The 19,672-nt window shown below is 50.4% G+C and overlaps 1 protein-coding gene across 6 annotated transcripts in view; it reads left to right on the top strand.

The window, feature by feature from the left end:
• Positions 1–19,462, top strand: part of MAVS (mitochondrial antiviral signaling protein) — a 55,813-nt gene extending 36,351 nt beyond the window's left edge. For all 6 annotated transcript variants that reach the window (XM_074406293.1, XM_003941086.4, XM_074406296.1 and 3 more), the window contains 3 exons: positions 554–713; positions 2,559–3,070; positions 3,948–19,462. In XM_074406293.1, coding sequence (XP_074262394.1) covers positions 554–713; positions 2,559–3,070; positions 3,948–4,412 — 1,137 coding nt within the window. In that variant the 3' untranslated portion in view covers positions 4,413–19,462. The remainder of the gene's footprint in view (positions 1–553; positions 714–2,558; positions 3,071–3,947) is intronic.
• The last annotated feature ends 210 nt before the right edge of the window (positions 19,463–19,672 follow it).

Genomic DNA, 19,672 nt, shown 5'->3' with positions numbered 1-19,672 from the left:
TGAGGGAGCAGGTGATTATGAGGGCAGGGGTGATTGGTGGGGCTGTCATTATTGCCAAAAGGTCGAGTTTGGGGGAAAGACGACCGATTCTATGAAGATAAATGAGTGGGCAGTGGGGTGTCCAGGAGATACCAAACCATGAACCTGAAGCCTAAGAGGGGTCTGTGATCCCCTGAACACAGTGGTTGTAGTAGGGGTGGGATGAATGGAGGTGGGAAAGGGGAGGGGCAGAGGAGGCAACATCAGGGCAGGGATCAGCTAGCAGTGACAGCCATGAGGAGAAAGCTAGTGGCTGTCGAGAGGGAGACCTTTCTGCAGGGCCACACAGATGGACAGGGAGTGCCCCAGGGATGCTGTGCATTTTCTGTGAGGTAAATGCAAGGACACCTGTGGACAGAGAGTCTGGCAATTACCAGAACCCAAGCAAGGGCTTCCTGGCTCCTGTGCTTCATGGTGTGGGCTGAGGTCTGTAGGAGACGCCCCAAAAGCACAAGCTGCCCTTTGCGAGCTCTTGGGAGAGGCAACTGCCTTATTCATATTTTTCCTCTTGCAGAGTTCAGAGCAAGCCCCGCAGACGCTCAGCCCCAGAGCCATCCCAAGGAGGCCGGGTGGTGGTCCTGTGGAGCCCTCCTCTGACCTGGCAGCCCTTAGTCCTCTGACCTCCAGTGGGCATCAGGAGCAGGACACAGAACTGGGCAGTACCCACACAGCAGGTATGCATGGAATCTGGAATTGTAGGGCCCCTCTGATCTCTCAAGTGAAGGTGAGAATTAGAGTTGCCCCTCTGGCTTCCTTGAATAGGAGGCAAGGTGGGAATAAAGGGAGATCAACCCAGGAAGCAAACCAGTTCCTTATAGGGTGTATCAGTTAGCATTTGCTGTGTAACAAATAGTCCACTCTAGTTTTCCAATTTTTGTTTTTTTTTAGTAGCTTAAAATGCAGCCATTTATTTAGCACATGATCCTGTGGGTCAGCCATTTGGGCCACCTACCTGGGCAGTTCTTCCGGTCTTGGCTGAATTTCCTCTCAAGTACTCACTTGTATATATGTAAGTTCTGCCTCTGACTATTGGCTGAGTATCTTGGTTCTCTTCTTTGTAGTCTCTCATCCTCCAGCACACAAATCCATCATGGCTGCTGGGTGGAGTTCTGAGAGAGATAAGAGAGAGCTCAAAACTAGCACAATGTTCCAGTGCCTTATTCTGTGGGCAAAAACAAGTTATAAGGCCAGCCTAGATTCAAGGAGTAAGGAAATAGACTCCCTCCCTAGACGGGAAGGCTGACTGGCACAGTGCAGAGGGGCTGGGTGGAGGTGGGCGAGATAAGTAGGGCCGTTTTTGCACTCTGTCAAAGAGACTGTAGGGAGCAGCCAGGGCCTGGAGGGCGGTGGGAGAGGGACAGAGCAGGGCTGCACCAGCTATTGGCAGGGAGGTCTTTAGGCACTGCCTTACCACAAAGAGATCTCAGTTCCTAGTGAATCCCGAAAACTTCTCAGTCCCCAGAGGAAGTAAGGTCATCATCCAGGGGCCTGGACCCCACTCCAGACCTCAGTGCTCCCCTCAGAAATATATAATTGTCCACCTGGACCTCTCAGGCTAGCATGTCTCTCTCCTGCTTTCCAAACTGACGCTGGTACCCTGTCAGCCCTCAGTGCCCTGGGACAGCCACAAGGCACATGAGCAATTAAAGGCTGAGAGACGTCATCTCAGTACTTTCGTCATCCCCAAACTGCTCCAAGCACCTGTCTCTGCTTTGCAGTGTTACCTGGCCATGGGATGACTTTTGGGAGTTGCTGTAGACCATGGAGACAGAGGGCGATTAGGTTTCGGTACATTTGTAGACACAGGTCCTGTGTATGGTGTGAGATTGTGGTGGGGGGGTGGTGTACATCGAAATCACCTTGACCTTTGCCAGCTGTGGGGCCTGGCATGTGCATTCCAAGTTCCATGGAGAACCCTGCTACAACTGCCTTTATAGACCATCACCACCTGCTACCCCCTCCCTGCTTTCCCAACCCAGGTCAGGCAACCTCCCAGGGGTGGCTTTGTCCCTGTCCCCACTCTTCCCAAGCCTCTGGGATGGCTGGGCCTCTCGGCTGGTCTGAGCTGTTCTGCATGAGCCATCCTGTCACCCTCACCCTGATCCAGGGCTGTTCCCACTCGTGGTGCTGGAGGAGGGACAGCAGCGGGGAAAGTGTCCAGGATTCCATGAGGCTAAGGTCAAGGTAGAAAAGGCAGACACAGGAGGAGAGGGGAGGCTTCCCAGGTGGGAGAGGAAAAAGCAGAGAGAATAATAAATAATGATCTTCAAGCTCCAAGGTACCATTTCACTGTGTGCCAGGGTAGACCTGGGGCTACAGGTCAAGGACTGAGGGCAGCTGTTGGGCTTTCAGGCTGGGAAGCAGTGACCAAAGGAACTATGGCATCTCCTCCAAAGGCAGGAGATTTGGAGACCTAGACACAGTAGGGACCATGAGACCTGGCACAGAGGGACCCTTCTCCAGGCCTAAAGGTAACAGTCTTTGAGTCTGTGTTTCCACTTGTGTTTTACCACCTGCAGCTGCAACCTCCAGCCTCCCACCATCCCGTGGGCCTGTGTCTCCATCTGTCTCCTTCCAGCCTCTGGTCCGATCCACCCCCAGGGCAAGCCGCTTGCCAGGACCTGCAGGGTCAGTTTCTACTGGTACCTTCTCCTCTTCCTCATCCCCTGGCTTGGCCTCTGCAGGGGCTGAAGAGGGTGACCAGCCCGAGCCTATCATCTGCTCCAGCGGGGCAGAGGCACCTGCCAACTCTCTGCCCTCCAAAGTGCCTACCACCTTGATGCCTGTGAACACAGTACCCCCGGAAGTGCCTGCCAACCCAGCATCTGCCAGCACAGTGCCCTCCAAGTTGCCACCTGTTTCGAAGCCCCCTGGTGCAGTGCCTTCTAATGTGCTCACCAATCCAGCACCATCCAAATTGCCCATCAACTCAACTCATGCTGGCATGGTGCCATCCAAAGTGCCCACTAGCATGGTGCTCACCACAGGGAATGCCAGCACAGTTCCCACCGGCAGGAGCAGCAGAGCTAAGGTGAGTCCTCACCCTCCTAGCAGGGATCCAGGCCCCTTCCCCTGGGAGAGCTTGCCCACCCGGCCCTGGCCTTGGCCCCTTCCCAGTCTGCATTCTGTCTCCATCCTGGGCTGCTCTGTGGCCTCTCCTTGTGGGCATACGGACAGCTGAGAACCAGCCTCATCCAGGCCCACAACATGTGCTCCAGGAGGAACAGTCATTACAGCTCCTAAGTCTGGACACCTCAGGAGGGTCAGCCACGGGGTCACCCCACTGGTCAGATGCATCAGTTCATTTAGGGTTTGTAGCTCCTAGTGAAGCTGAGCAGTGCTGTTTTGCACATGAGGAAGCAGTGAGGGAGAGAGTGCAGTGGCCCATCTGCCTCGTGCCTTGCTCTTTACCATCAGGATGCCCAGCCTGCCCTTCCATGGCCAGGTTTTACAGAACGCAATCCCAGCCTGGAGCAGCCACTCTGACCCAGCAGCCCCCCATTGCTACCTGCTCCAAGCCTCACATCTAACCCTAGCTGCTGCTGGGAGGAACCTAGTCCAGAGGGCCCTTTGGGCGCATGGCCAGGCCTCTGACCGTGTGGCTGCTCTCTGGTTCTCAGGCCCAGGCAGGATGTCAGTGCAGGATGGGGCCCCGCTTCCAGGTGGGCATGAGTTTATAGGCAGGCCAGGGAGTAGGGAGAGGCTGCCCTGGAGGATGCCACCATGGGTGCAGGGCCTTGGTCCCCTCTTCCCCCCTGCTCCAAGAAAAGGTGACCTAGGGGTATTATAGACTGGGAATTGAGCGGTTGGAGTATTAATTCATGCCCTGGCTAGGAATGAGACCAGCCTAGCAGGCTTGTCCCCCTGCGAACCCCCAGTCCCTTCCAGTGCTTTCCTTTCTTTCCCAGGAGAACCCAGCAGCTCCAACACCCGCAGGTGCCACTGGAGGCAGCTCAGCCTGGCTAGACGATAGCTCTGAGAATGGGGGCCTTGGGTCGGAGTTGAGCAAGCCTGGCATGCTGGTATCCCGGGTAGACAGCCTATTCTCGGGCTGCTCTGAGGATCTTGCCATCAGTGCCAGCAGCTCCTTGGGCGTGGGGCCCTGCCATGGCCCAGAGGAGAATGAGTACAAGTCCGAGGGCACCTTTGGGATCCACGTGGCTGAGAACCCCAGCATCCAGCTCCTGGAGGGCAACCCTGGGCCACCTGCGGACCTGGAGGGTGGCCCCAGGCCACACACCAACCAGAAGTTCCAGGACAAGGAGGTGCCATGCCACTGGTCCTCGCTCGGGTCTCCGTGGCTCCAGGCAGCTGTGGCAGGGGTGCTGGCAGCCATACTCCTGGCAGTGCTGTACCAGCGGCGCCAGCTCTAGTGCAGCCCTGGGCCCTTCCCACCACCCATCTGCTCCGTTCCTGCAGTATACCTGGCCGCTCCCTGAAGCCCCTTATCGCTTTCTTAGGGATGGTGGAAGCTATGTCAGAGGGGAGCTAAGGGCCTGCAAGCCTGGCAGCAGGATGTGCCTTGGCCAAACCAAGTCCTGAGAGCAGCATCTCCATCCCCACTGTGCCCTCTGTGCATCCCTATCCTTGGCTTTCTGGGACCTGGGCTGCCCTCGATGCTCCAGACCTCCACCAGCAATCCAGGTTATCACCCATGTCCTCCAGAGGAGCTTCCCCATCCAGGCCTCAGCCCTGTTGGCGCAGGTGGATCAGGGGGAGCCACTGGAGCACATGGGAGCTGGGAATGCTTCTCCTGTTGCACTGGTCCCCTAAGGCCTCAGGGTAGGTGTGTGGTGTGTGGACGACCCCACAAGACCTGGATTCCAGACCGTTGCACTCAGGCAGGCAGGAGTGGCAGGGTAGCTGCTCTCCAGGGGCCCGAATGCCTTGGGTTCCTGCCCCACTGGGCCCCCTTCCCTTCTGGGCAATCCTGGGAAGGTCTGGAGGTTCCTGGGATCTCAGGGAAGCCAGGGGCAGCTGCCAGGTCTGAGGAAGACCTCTGAAGTTCCTCTCCAGCCTCCGCTTTCCCTCCCCTCTGCCTCCCTTCTCTTCAGCGCCCTACATGGGCTGGGGAGGAGACACCTGGCGGGCAGAGCTCAGGCAGAGGTTTGGATTTCAGCTCCCCACTTCCTGGGCTGCGTGGCCTTGGTGGATGTCAGACTTCTGGGCTTGCTTCTCCATGTGGACAGTGAGTATCTGGCTCATTCTTCACTGGGTTCTTCTGACATTGAAACCTACAGGTATTTGCCAAGTGCCTAGCCCAGAGCAGATGACCACTAACTGCTTCCCCACCTCTCTCCTATCCGAGCTGGTAGAGCTGAGAGCATGAGGAGAGGAGTGCATAGGGGCCAGTGGTGCGGCTCTGCATACAGGCACCCGAGGCCTCATCCCACGCTGCCTCTCACCAGCTCTGCAAGCTTGGGCAAGGGATTCATCTCTCTGTGCTTTAGTTTTCTCACCTGTAAAATGATCAGTATCTATATGTATTTCCCAGTGCTGTGAGGATTGAAGTTTATCAATGTAGATCTTAGGATGAATCCTGGCATTTACCAAGGATTGTATATGTGTTATTATCACTTTTTTTTTTTTTTTTTTTGAGACGGAGTCTTACTCTGTTGCCAGGCTGGAGTGCAGTGGCATGATCGCAGCTCACTGCAGCCTCTGCCTCCCAGGTTTGAGAGATTCTCCTTCAGCCACCCGAACAGCTGGGACTACAGGTGTGCCACCACGCTCAGCTAACTTTTTTTTGTATTTTTAGTAGAGATGGGGTTTCACCATGTTGGCCCAGGATGGTCTCGATCTCCTGACCTCGTGATCTGCCCACCTTGGCCTCCCAAAGTGCTGGGATTACAGGCATGAGCCACCGCGCCTGGCCCTTATTATCACTATTAACTGTTGAGGGGCTAGGCCTGGTGGGCAACAGGGACCCCATCTCTAAAAAATTAGCCAGGCGTGGTGGTGCACCTGTTGTCCTAGCTACTCAGGAGGCTGGGGAGGGAGGATCACTCCAGCCCAGAAGTTTGAAGCTGCAGTGAGCTAGGATTGTGCCACTGCACTCCAATGTGAGTGACAGAGTGAGAACCTGTTTCAAAAAAAAAAAAAAAATGCAGAGAAAGAGAGCCGTTGGCTACTCCTTTAGAGGCAGACCAGACCCCTCTGCCTCACAGATTTATCTTTATATTTGCCCCTTACTTTATCTTGTGCCTTGAGAAATTGTGGGGAGGGAGGTGTGTTCACTGGGCAGCTGTACAGGATGGAGGCTCTAGGGCATTTCCACTCCCAGCAGCCAGGTTCCCCCACCGTGAGCTCACCCACTGGTGGGGAGATTAGCTACAATAACACCAGAAACACATTGGGATGGATTGGGGATATCCTCATGGGTTCTTTCCAGGCAGCCATTGCTAGACAAGGCACAGGAGCCATCTCCATTTCTGAGCTCTGCAAGGGACAAGAACTAGAGCCATCAGAGGTGGGGCTCACTGTGGTGCCTCCCAAGCTGTCTGCCTCTAGGGATCTACACCCTGCCTTGGCTGCTACAGCTTTTTCTCTCCACTGCCCTAGGGGCTTTAAGCAACCTAATGACATCTATCTCTGAACATCTCTTCATCCCATGCTCCAGATCTGGCAACCTGCACCCTGGAACCAGGAGTGGACCCTACCCAAGCTGTCCGTACCACTCCCCATCCCTCACCCCCAATCTTAAAAAGCACTCTGTGCCCCCACCTTAAACCCCAGTTAGGTACCCACGCTGAGCAGATCAGTTGACAATTTATGCACAGGTATTAGTTTTAATGTATTGTCCCAGGGTAGCTTTGAAAAAAGTATCTGAAAAAGGCAACATGGGCTGGTGCGGTGGCTCACACCTATAATCCCAGCACTTTGGGAGGCTAAGGTTGGTGGATCACCTGAGGTCGGGAGTTCAAGACCAGCTTGGCCAACATGGTGAAACCCTGTCTCTACTAAAAATACTAAAATTAGCCAGGTGTAGTGGCATGAACCTATAATCCCAGCTACTCGGGAGGGTGAGGCACAGCAATCACTTGAACCCAGGAGGTAGAGGTTGCAGTGGGCCGAGATTATGCCATTGCACTCCAGCCTGGGGGACAGAGTGATACTCTGTCTCCAGAAAAAAAAAAAAAAAAAAAAAGCAGTATGTAGGCCCAAAGACTGTTCCCAAGTGGTAGAATTTTAGCGCTGTGGTAGAAGTTTACCAGCCTAGGTAAAAAATACAAAAATTAACTAGGCATGGTGGCACTCATATGTAGTTCCAGCTTCTTGGGAGGCTCAGGTGGGAAGATCACTTAAGCCTGCCAGGAGGCAGAGGTTGTAGTGAGCTGAGATCGCACCACTGCATTCCAGTCTGGGTGACAGACTGAGACCCTGTCTCAACAGAGAGAGAGGAAAAAAAAAAAAGAAATAAATAGCGCAGTAACCAGCCATTGTGGGAGACACCCTGGGTAAGGCATGTAGGAAGTGTTGAAGGACCTTCCTAGCCCCGCCCCCTGCTTTTTTTTTTTTTTTTTTTTTAAGAGAATCACCCAGCCTCTAGCAAAGTTGTGTGATTATAGCTCACTGTATCCTCAAACTCCTGGACTTAAGTGATTCTCCTTCCTCAACCTTCTGAGTAGCTAGGACTTCAAGTGCATGGCTAATTTTTAAATGTTTTGTAGAGATGAGGTCATGCTGTTTTGTTGCCCAGGCTGGCCTCGTGAGAGCTTGCCTTAGCCTCCCAAAGTGCTGGGATTACAGATGTGAGACACTGTACCCAGCCCCCTACCCCCAGCACTTTTTTCTTTCTTTCTGTCTGGCTTTTTTTCCCCCTCAGGCCCCTACTGGCTTTTTTTTTTTTTTTTTTTTTTTTTTTTGAGACAGTCAGTCTATTGCTCAGGCTGCTGATGTGCAGTGGCATGATCCCAGCTCACTGCAACCTCCGCCTCCTGGGTTCAAGTGATTCTCCTGCCTCAGCCTCCCAAGTAGCTGGGATTACAGGTGCGCGCCACCACACTAGGCTAATTTTCGTACTTTTAGTAGAGACCGGGTTTCTCCATGTTGGCCAGGCTGGTCTTGGAACTCCTGACCTCATGTGCTCCGCCCGCTTCAGCTTCTCAAAGTGCTGGGATTACAGGCGTGAGCCACCGTGCCTTGCCAACCCCATGACTTTTCAAATGATGCTGCTCAAAGCCCTGACTTGGGCCTACTTTGAACAGCAACCTTGTGTCTGCTGTTGTCAACCTGAAGGCCTCTCATATGCCAGCTTCAAGCAGGTGTGAATTGGCCAGTGTATTGGCCAGTGTCAGATCTCAGGAGTCCTGTGTTATGGGTGTGGCTTTCAGCTGCAGTGGGGTGCGCTTAGCGGGGAAGGTCAGACAGGTAACCCTCATAGCCAGATAATGTGGAGACTTGGCCACCCATCCTTGGGGACCTGAGAAAGTGTACTTCACCTTGGGGTGAAGGCTGGGAGGGGGGCCAGAGGGACCAGTACCCTCCCCAGTGCTTAAGGGGCAGAGCCACCTGCAGCAATGGTATCTGCATATTGGCCCCTCTCCACCTTCTTCCTCCTGCTGAATCAGTTCCCTCAAAGCCCAAAAGCTGTCTCTGTTTCTGTCTCCCTGGGAAGAATGCGTGGACTCTGCCTGGTGATAGACTGAAGCCAGAAGAGTGCCACACCCGTGCCTTAATTCCTTGATAGATGTTCTCAGATTTAAGAGACTTCTTAGTCAAAGATGAGGGAGGCTGGATGTGGTGGCTCGTGCCTGCTATCCCAGCACTTTGGGAAGCTGAAGTGGGAGGATACCTTGGAGCCAGGAGTTTGAGACCAGCCTAGGCAACAAAGCAAGACCCTATCCCTACAAAAAAAAAAAAAAAATCTAGGAGATGCTCTTTACCCTGCCTGACCTCACGTTATTAATAGCTTCCTTTGAGCGACATTATTTATTGTGAACTTTTTTTTTTTTTTTTTGAGACAGCGTCTCACTCTGTCACCCAGGCTGGAGTACAGTGGTGCGATGTCAGCTCACTACAATTGCTGACTCCTGGATTCAAGCGATTTTTATGCTTCAGCCTCCTGAGTAGCTGGGTTTACAGGCTTGCGCCACCATCCAGCTAATTTTTGTGGTGTTTTTTGTTTGTTTGTTTGTTTTTGAGACAGAGTTTCACTCTTGTTACCCAGGCTGGAGTGCAATGGCGCGATCTCGGCTCACCACAACCTCCACCTCCTGGGTTTAGGCAATTCTCCTGCCTCAACCTCCTGAGTAGCTGGGATTACAGGCACGCGCCACCATGCCCAGCTAATGTTTTGTATTTTTAGTAGAGACGAGGTTTCACCTTGTTGACCAGGATGGTCTCGATCTCTTGACCTCGTGATCCACCCGCCTTGGCCTCCCAAAGTGCTGGAATTACAGGCTTGAGCCATCACGCCTGGCCTAATTTTTGTATTTTTAGTAGAGACAGGTTTCACCATGTTGGCTAGGCTGGTCTCAAACTCTTGACCTCAGATGATCCTTCCACCTCGGCCTCCCAAAGTGCTGAGATTACAGATGTGAGCCACCACACCTGGCCTATAAACTTTCTTTTTTTATTTTTCTTTGAGACAGTCTTGCTCTGTCACCGGCCTGGAGTACAGTGGTGCAATCTCGGCTCACTGCAACCTCTGACTCCCAGGTTCAAGCAATTCTCCTGCTTCAGCCTCCCAGGTAGTTGGGACGCAGGCACGCACAACCACACCCATCTAATTTTTGTAGTTTTAGTAGAGACAGGGTTTCACCATTTTGGCCAGGATGGTCTCAATCTCTTGACCTTGTGATCCACCTGCCTCGGCCTCCCAAAGTGCTGGGATTACAGGTTTGAGCCACTGTGCCTGGCCCTGGCCTATGAACTTTCAAACACACAAAAAAGTAGAGAGAAGAATAACAAATCCCTGTGAGCCCACCACCCAACTTCAGTAATTATCAATTCATGACCATCTTGTTCACCCCTGACTGCTTCCCCTCATTCTACACAGGTTTCTTTTTTTTTTTTTTTTTTTTGAGGTGGAGTTTTGCTCTGTTGCCCAGGCTGGAGTGCAATGGTGCAGTCTTGGCTCACTGTAACCTCCACCTCCCTGGTTCAAACAATTCTCCTGCCTCAGCCTCTTGAGTAGCTGGGATTACAGGTGCCTGCTACCATGCCTGGCTAATTTTCATGTTTTTATTAGGGGGTTTCACCATGTTGGCCAGGCTGGTTTTGAACCCCTGACCTCAGGTGATCCACCCGCCTCAGCCTCCCAAAGTGCTGAGATTACAGGTGCGAGCCACCATGCCCGGTCTGCACAAGTTCTCTTTTTTTTTTTTTTTTTTTTTTTTTGAGACGGAGTTTCGCTCTTGTTACCCAGGCTGGAGTGCAATGGCACGATCTCGGCTCACCGCAACCTCCGCCTCCTGGGTTCAAGCAATTGTCCTGCCTCAGCCTCCTGACTAGCTGGGATTACAGGCAAGCGCCACCATGCCCAGCTACTTTTTTGTGTTTTTAGTAGAGACAGGGTTTCACCATGTTGACCAGGATGGTCTCAATCTCTCGACCTCGTGATCCACCCGCCTCGGCCTCCCAAAGTGCTGGGATTACAGGCTTGAGCCACCGCGCCCGGCCCTACAAGTTCTCTATAGAAGTTGAAGAGTGATGGGTTCAGAAAGCCAAGGGGCAGACGTGGGTCTGAAGGATTTGGTGCCTAAGGCCCTCTCCTTGCTCCCAGGCAGCATGAAGTAACAATGAAGCATCCACCTCTTGGTTTTGTGGCCTTTGTGGATGACATCTGTCTCCTTGAACCACTTCAGAACTCGAGTAGCACTGGACCCTGTCTTGTGTGTGTGTGTGTGTGTGTGTGTGTGTGTGTGTGTGTGTGTGTGTGTGTGACAGCATTTCTCTCCTGTTGCCCAAGCTGGAGTGCAGTGGCATAATATCGGCTCACTGCAACCTCCAGTTCCTGGGTTCAAGTGATTCTCCTGCCTCAGCCTCATAAGTAGCTGGTATTACAGGCATGAGCCACCACACCTGGCTAATTTTGTATTTTTATTAGAGGGGGTTTCTCCATGTTGGTCAGGCTGGTCTCGAACTCCTGACCTCAGGTGATCCACCCGCCTTGGCCTCCCAAAGTGTTAGGATTACAGGTGTGAGCCACCACGCCCGGGCTGGAACCTGTCTTAGGAGTAGGGACTGAAGCAGGTTCCTCTGTTGTCAAGCTCCTTGGAGGTGCCAGGCTGCTACTACTGTCCCAGAGAGGTGATAACGAATGATGGATGTGTCCAGCAGCAGTTTGCCCCACTGAGGCAGGGGCTTCTCCTAAGCCCTGACAGAGCCCTTCCGGCAGGCAGAAATCCCTGTGCTGGGCAAGATCTAAACTCTGCATCATGTCTCCTGCTCCCATCTCTTAGGAATGGAGTCCTTCAGGCCTTGAGGTCCCACATTTTCCATGATGTTCCATCAAGCAACTGATAGCACCCCCACCTCCAGGGACAGTGATTCCAGAGTCCTTGGTCTAATACATCTATGTTGAAATTGTTGCCTCCCCGTTTTCACCTTTCTGTTCTTTTTCCTTTAGCCCAAGGCTATGAAGGCTTCATTTGGTACTGGGCATGGTCACTCCTAGCATTCCTTATTCTGTTGCTAACAACAACATACCTTACTGTCTGCCAGGCATTATGCTCACTGCTTTACATATATTAACTCTTTTTTTGTTAGTTTGTTTTGAGATGGAATCTCACTCTGTCACCAGGCTGGAGTGCAGTGGTGTGATCTCGGCTCACTGCAACCTCTGCCTCCCAGGTTCAAGCAATTCTCCTGCCTCAGCCTCCCAAGTAGCTGGGACTATAGACGTGTGCCACCATGCCCGGCTAATTTTTGCATTTTTAGTAGAGAGGAGGTTTCACCATGTTGGCCAGGATGGTCTCAATCTCTTGACCTTTCGATCCACCCTCCTCGGCCTCCCTAAGTGCTGGGATTACAGGTGTGAGCCACCTCGCCCAGCCTAACTCATTTAATCTTCACAATGACCCTATGAAAGAGGTACTATATCAACCCAATTGACAGCTGGTTTTCGAGATTAGGAGGGAGAAAGAACCCAGGGTACAATGTGAGGGAAAACTCTTACCCCGAGGCCCCAGGCTGACTGTTCTTTGTGCCTGTGAACCGCAGCCTATTGTGTGTCTGGAGTCAGGGACTCCACTTAAAGTGAGATTTTGGCTGGATGTAGTGGATCACACCTGTAATCCCAGCACTTTGGGAGACCAAGGTAGAAGGATTGCTTGAGGCCAGGAGTTCAAAACCAGTGTGGGTAATAGCAAGACCCTATTGTTACAAAAAAAAAAAAAGTAAAAATTAGCTGGGTGTGGTGGTGTGTTCTTATAGTTCCCACTACTCAGGAGGCTGAGGTGGGAGGATCACTTGAGCACAGGAGTTTGAAGTTACAGTGAGCTATGACGGCACCACTGCACTTCAGCCTGGCAACAGAGGGAGACCCTGTCTCTAAAATATGTAGAGATTTTCACATCAACATATCCCTGCTCAGCATGCCAAGATCTGCCACCTGCTATAATAGTACAATTACGTTCAATATGTAATTAATGTAGTCTCAGGGATGTTGTGACAATATGATTACAGCTGTCACGTGTGTGCCCAGCCAGGTTCAATGCCCCAAGGCTGGGTGAGGTGGGGCAGGGGACACAGCCTAAAATACCAGGCCTCAGGAAGCCATTTGGTTTAGCAGACATTGTTTATTAAAGGAGTTCCCTATGCCAGATTGAAAGCCTAAGATAATTAAGACACTGTGAGTGCCTTTAAGTGGTTGGGGACGTTCATGATGTGTGGCGCAGACAGATAGGCTTTCACATCATTCTTTCATGTAATCATACAACAGATATTTGGATCTGCATGTGCAAAGCACTGGGATAGGTAGGCTTCAGTGAACACAGAATAATACAGCAAAGACCCCCCCCTCCATGGACCCCTCCTACTACCCACCAATACGGTAGGGGGTGGTCTAATGGACTATTCCTGGAACATGAAGCGGGGCAGGCATTAGGGGTGGCAAGGGGTCAGGTGTTGATCTGATCAGTTATGTACTGTTCATAATAACTAAATCAGGGGAGTGGGAGTAATACTTAGAGCCTATAGAGAGTAAATCTGACAAGATCAAATGTTGTTGGAAATATGGAGGAAATGAAACTCTTGAGTTTTGCAGAAAATCTATGTCAGTGCTGTGGTCTGAATGTATGTGTCCCCTTTGAATTCATATGTTGAAACCTAACCCCCAAAGTAATGGCATTAAGAGGTAGGGCCTTTGGGGCTGGGCATGGTAGCTCACACCTGTAATCCCAGCACTTTGGGAGGCCAAGGTGATCTATTCTGATCACTTGAAATCAGGAGTTGGAGATTAGCCTGGCCAACATGGTGAAACCCCGTCTCTACTCAAAATACTAAAATTAGCCAGGTGTGGTGGTATGCACCTGTAATCCCAGCCACTCAGGAAGCTGAGGCAGGAGAATCACTTGAACCTGGGAGGTGGAGATTGCAGCGAGCCAAGATCGTGCCACTGCACTCCAGCCTGGGTGACAGAGGAGATGACATCTCAAAAAAAAATAAATAACATAAAGGGGTGGGACCTTTAGTAGGTGGTTAGGTCATGAGGGTGGAGGTCATGAATGGGGTTAGCACCTTATAAAAGAGGCTTGAGGGAGCCCTTCTGTCCCTTCTACCATGTGAGGGTGTAGTGAGAAGGCCCTGTATCTCTGAAGCAGAGAACTCTCCCTGGACACTGGATCTGCTGGTGCCTTGATCTTGGACTTCCCAGCCTCTAGAACTGTGAGAAATAATTTTTTGTTGTTCACAAATTACCCAGGGTAAGGTGTTTTGTTATAGTAGCCTGAATGGACTAAGCTGATGTGACCTTGGAAAACTGTCAGTATCTACCAAAAGATGAACATACACATAAACTGTGATCCAGCAATTCCACTCCTGGATGTGTACACCACATAAACAAAAGTTATGTCCACCAAGACATGGGCAGGAATGTTTCTAACCACCACACTGATTTGCAGCCCTAAACTCAAAACAACACAAACGTCCATCCACCAACCCAAATGTCCATCCACTGTTGAAGTTATAGTGAAGTCACAGGATTGAATACTTCTGTACAGCAATGAATATGAGTGAAAATATTACTACGCACAGCAACATAGATAAATTTCACAGCCATGATGTTGAGCAAAAGAGGTCAGAGTCCTCACCAATTTCTGTTGAGAAACATTAAGTGTACCCTGCCCCCATGGCTCCTTGTAGTTTGTAATTAGTGGTAGATAGGTTACAGCTGCCTACCTGTTGTATTCCTGAGTTATGTGTATATGTAGAACACCTGTGTTATTAAGAATCACCTGTCAAAGAGCAAATAAATGCATGGATGAATCTCTGCTGGGGGCCCTTCAGTCCTGGAGAGCTGCAAGCCTCACAGGCTCTCAGGCTGTTGGTCCCCAGGATGGATCCACTCTGTTGGCTATCTGGTTGTCTGCCTCTCACTGCCTTGTAATACCTTCAGCCCGCCTGGGTGGGAGTCTCCCGGCCGAGGAGGTTCTCAGCAGTACTCACTGTATGATTCCATTCATACAAAAAGTACAGAAGTAAGCAAAACTGATCTACAGTGATAGAAGTCGGGGGAACGGTTAACAGTGGGAAGGATACTGGGGAGGGACATCCTGGGGTGCTAGTCTACCTCTTCATCTGGGTGTTCTTTCTTATGTTAAGATTGATTCAGCGCCGGGCGCGGTGGCTCAAGCCTGTAATCCCAGCACTTTGGGAGGACGAGGCGGGTGGATCACGAGGTCAAGAGATCAAGACCATCCTGGTCAACATGGTGAAACCCCGTCTCTACTAAAGGTGCAAAAAATTAGCTGGGCATGGTGGCGCGTGCCTGTAATCCCAGCTACTCCGGAGGCTGAGGCAGGAGAATTGCCTGAACCCAGGAGGCGGAGGTTGCGGTGAGCCGAGATCGCGCCATTGCACTCCAGCCTGGGTAACAAGAGCGAAACTCCGTCTCAAAAAAAAAAAAAAAAGATTGATTCAAACTGGGAGTATATCCAGTTGGCGTCTAAACTCCCTGTTGGACATGTGGAAATAAAGACCACCTAAACGAGCAGAGAGGCTATTGAGTCAAAGCTTGAGAAGGAGTCAGCCACGATTGCTTACATTTGGCAGGAGTCAAAGGCAGACAGGGACTGGGAAACGTTATAGTGGAAAAAAAGGGAAAGTTTCGGGTGTGCTGTGATTGGAGGTTGTGGACATGGGGACAGAGTGGACTAACTGGAAGGGCATCTTTGGTTGGTTGGCTTTCTCTGATGGGTCCAGAGTTGGAAGAGGGGGTGTGGTGGCTGGGGATTGGGAAGAAGCTGGCAGCCACTGACCAAGTTCAGGCTGTTCTGTGTCCGATTGCTGTTGAGGCTGTGGTTTGGCTTCCCAGGCTGGTTATAGCAAGGGTTTCTGGTCAGAGTCTATTGTCATATGTGGCCTGGCTGTTGTCCGGTTGTATGTTCAGTCTCCCAGAACGAAGGGCATTGACTCTGAGAGGGGCCATCATTGCTGGAAGCGGGGACAGATAGCACTTCCTCCAGCCACCCACACCTCCCTGGGGTCAGTGGTGCCTGCCTGTGAGGGTGAGTCCAATGGTTAGAGGGCTCTGCTCCAAGTTATTGCTTACTACACCCACAAACATTCTTTTCTTTAAGGCCTGGCTTAAAGCCCAGATCCTACAGGAAACCTTGATTATACCCCTCTCTTTATTAAGCTTCCTAAATTCCCGTGGTTTACTTCAAACCCTGCTTTTGTGTGTAAATGTTGACCTCCTTTTCTACGTTTTAAAAACCTAGAGCTGGGCATGATGGCTCCAGCCTGTAACCCAATGACTCAGGACACTGAGGTGGGAGAATTGCTAGAAACCAAGTGTTTGAAGGCCGGGTGCAGCTCACGCCTGTAATCCTAACACTTTGGGAGGCCGAGGTGGGTGGATCACCTGAGGTCAGGAGTTCAAGATCAGCCTGGCCATCATGGTGAAACCCCATCTTTATAAAAAATATATATATATATTTTTTAGGCCGGGCATGGTGGCTCAAGCCTGTAATCCCAGCACTTTGGGAGGCCGAGGCGGGTGGATCACAAGGTCGAGAGATCGAGACCATCCTGGTCAACGTGGTGAAACCCCGTCTCTACTAAAAATACAAAAAATTAGCTGGGCATAGTGGCGCATGCCTGTAATCCCAGCTACTCAGGAGGCTGAGGCAGGAGAATTGCTTGAACCCAGGAGGCGGAGGTTGCGGTGAGCCGAGATCGTGCCATTGCACTCCAGCCTGGGTAACAAGAGCGAAACTCCGTCTAAAAAAAAAAAAAAAAAAAAAAAAATATATATATATATATATATATATATATATATATTTTTTTTAAATACAAACTTAGCTGGGCTTGGTGGTGCATGCCTGTAATCCCAGCTACTGTGGAAGCTGAGGCAGGAGAATGGCTTGAACCTGGGAGGCAGAGGTTGTGGTGAGCCAAGATCACACCAGTACACTCCAGTCTAGGCAACAAGTGAAACTCTATCTCAAAAAGAAAAAAACCAAGAGTTCAAGACCAGCCTGGGTAACAGCTAGACCACATCTCATAAAATAAAATTAATTTAGTCAGGCATGATGATATGCACCTGCAGTCCCAACTACCTGGGAGGCTGTGGTGGGAGGATTTTTGAGCCCAGGAGTTCGAGTCTGCAGTGAGCTATGATCTCACCACTGTACTTGTGACAGTGAGACCCAGACTCAAAAAAATGAAAATAAAAACCCTGAATATCTTCCTTCTACTTATTCAGTGTTGTTTTTATTTTCAAAAAACAAAACAACTTTTTAACTGAAGTATAATGTAAATTCTGTAAAAGCTAGTGAAAGACCCAAGGGAGGCAGAAGGGTAGGAAGGGTGGAAATTGGGGGAGGAAGTGGCAGGGCAGGCAAAATGAAGGGAAGCCCTGGGTTCTCATCCTGAGTCTGCAGTTAGCTCCCACTTTCCTCACTCTCCAGGACCTGTAAACTGTGAGGCTGGACCAGTCGATGTCAGACCCGTCCTGCCCCAGAGCTCAGTCCCTCCACCCTTGGGTGTCCTTGGCACAAGGCAGGCTAGGCTACACCAGCTTCCTCCACCTCCGTCCCTCCGCCCCATCCCCAGGTGCCATTCCCTTACCATTTGAATCACTGATTTTCTTGCAGTCAGACGCTATCTTTAATCAATTCGCTTGTATTTAACATAAGAAAGAAAGAAAAACTCTTTCATTATCACGTACAGCCGGAAATCGTCTTCTTGCTGGAGGCCTATCCAAAGGAATTAGAGAAGAGAGAAAGTGGTAATTGGTGAAAGAATTACTTTTTTTCCCCCTACTTGCTGTCATGATGATGTCCTTAGAATTGTGAGCCCATGGACACTTCTGTGCAATAAATCTGCTGTTATTACTTCTAGAACTACAGTTATGAGGGTCTACAATGGCCACATGCCTGCTTGTAATGAGAGGCTACTGCAGTGAAGATGAAGAGAACTTGCAGTCAGAGGGCTTGTCTGTGACCTCTCCCCCTTTTCTCTCCTGCCGTCTCCTTGGGGATGCGGGGTAGGAGGGTGGGGGAGCAGGGAGAGGTTTCTACTTAAAGATGAGCTCCCAGCTCTCTCAGACAGAGAATGTGTGAGAGCAAAACAGAAGTCAAAGTCCTTTGGAACTTAATTTTCAAAGTGACATCTGGGCACTTTTTAATTTTTTTTTTTGAGACAAGGGCACGCTCTATCGCTCAGGTTGGAGTAGAATGGCTCAGTGCAGCCTCAAACTCCTGGGCTTAAGCAATCCTCTCACCTCAGCCTCCTGAGTAGCTGGGACCTGAGGTGCACACTACCATACCTGGCTAACTTCATTGATTTTTAGTAGAGGTGAGGTCTCACTGTGTTGCCCAGGCTAGTCTCAGACTCCTGGGCTCAAGTGCTAGGATTACAGGCATGAGCCACTGCATCCGGCTCCATCACTTCTGTAAATTGCAGACAAGGGGCAATTTACCCAGAAGCAGGAACCACTGGGAGCACCATTATAATGGTGCTCCAGGAGGGGAATTTTATTCTGTCCTACAAAATGACATATGCATGTGTTTTTTGACCCAGCAATTCCATTTCTAGCAGTCTAAGCCAAAGATACATTGGCAAAAATAAAGATATATGTACAAGGCTAGTCATTATAGCACACTTTGTAAACAGTATGTCTATATTGGAGTGCTAAGCAGCTGTGAGTAGAAATGAGAAATATCTCTATACTGCTATGAAGTGAACTCCATGAAGTTTTGCTAAGAGGAAAAAAAAGTGGAAAACTGTAAATAATATAGACTCTTTAGACCGGGCATGGTGGCTCATGCCTGTAATCCCAGCACTTTGGGAGGCCGAGGCAGGTGAAACACAAGGTCAGGAGATTGAGACCATCCTGGCCAACATGGTGAAACCCCGTCTCTACTAAAAATACAAAAAAATTCGGCCGGGCCTGGTGGCTCACGCCTGTAATCCCAGCACTTTGGGAGGCCGAGGCAGGTGGATCACGAGGTCAAGAGATTGAGACCATCCTGGTAAACATGGTGCAACCCTGTCTCTACTAAAAATAAAAAAATTAGCTGGGCGTGGTGGCGCGTGCCTGTGATCCCAGCTACTCAGGAGGTTGAGGCAGAATTGCCTGAACCCAGGAGGCAAAGGTTGCGGTGAGCTGAGATCGCGCCATTGCACTCCAGCCTGGGTGACAAGAGCGAAACTCCGTCTCAAAAAAAAAGAAAAAAAAAAATTATCTGGGCTTGGTGGCAGGCACCTGTAGTTCCACGTACTCAGGAGGCTGAGGCAGGAGAATCACTTGAATCCAGGAGGTGGAGGTTGCAGTGAGCTGAGATCGCATCATTGCACTCCAGCCTGGTGACAGAGCAAGACTGTCTCAAAAAAAAAAATAATAATAATGATATAGAATCTTTTTTTAATTTTTATTTATTTATTTATTTTTTAAACATGGGGTTTCTCCATGATGGCCAGGCTGATCTTGAATTCCTGACCTCAGGTGATCCACCCACCTTGGCCTCCCAAAGTGCTAGGATTACAGGCATGAGCCACCGCACCCAGCCGATATAGACTCTTTTACTTAAGAAAGAATAAGTAAATCTTTGAGTTTGTGCTTGGTGTGCTATGTGACTCCATGGGAGAGGATTCTTGGAAATTCAGGACTCCCCCACGTGACTTTTTGTTGATTTTGTTTTGTATCTTTCTTGTAACAAATCTTAGCCATGAGTACTATTTAAAAAAAAAAAAAAAGAGTTTTGACTAGAATCTCTTAATTTAATAGTAGGGTATTGTTGTATCTAAGCAAGTTATAGAAGAAACACCATGCTCTGAGTTTCAAATTAAGAGTCTTTTATTGCTGGCAACCCTCAAAATTCTGCCTGGAGAAAGGGGCTCGATTTCCCTTTATACCTTGATTTAGGTAGGGGAGGGGGAGCCTAGCTGAAGCCGAATTGTACAGAAGCAGAACAAGCAAGTTAGATAAGGAAGCTGGTAACCAGGGGGCAGGAGGTTCCCAGGA

This window comes from Saimiri boliviensis, chromosome 9 (assembly GCF_048565385.1).
Source record: "Saimiri boliviensis isolate mSaiBol1 chromosome 9, mSaiBol1.pri, whole genome shotgun sequence".
Classification (NCBI taxonomy): Eukaryota; Metazoa; Chordata; class Mammalia; order Primates; family Cebidae; genus Saimiri; species Saimiri boliviensis.
The sequence above is the reverse complement of the archived record's forward strand: the minus strand, read 5'-3'. Positions and strand labels throughout refer to the sequence as shown.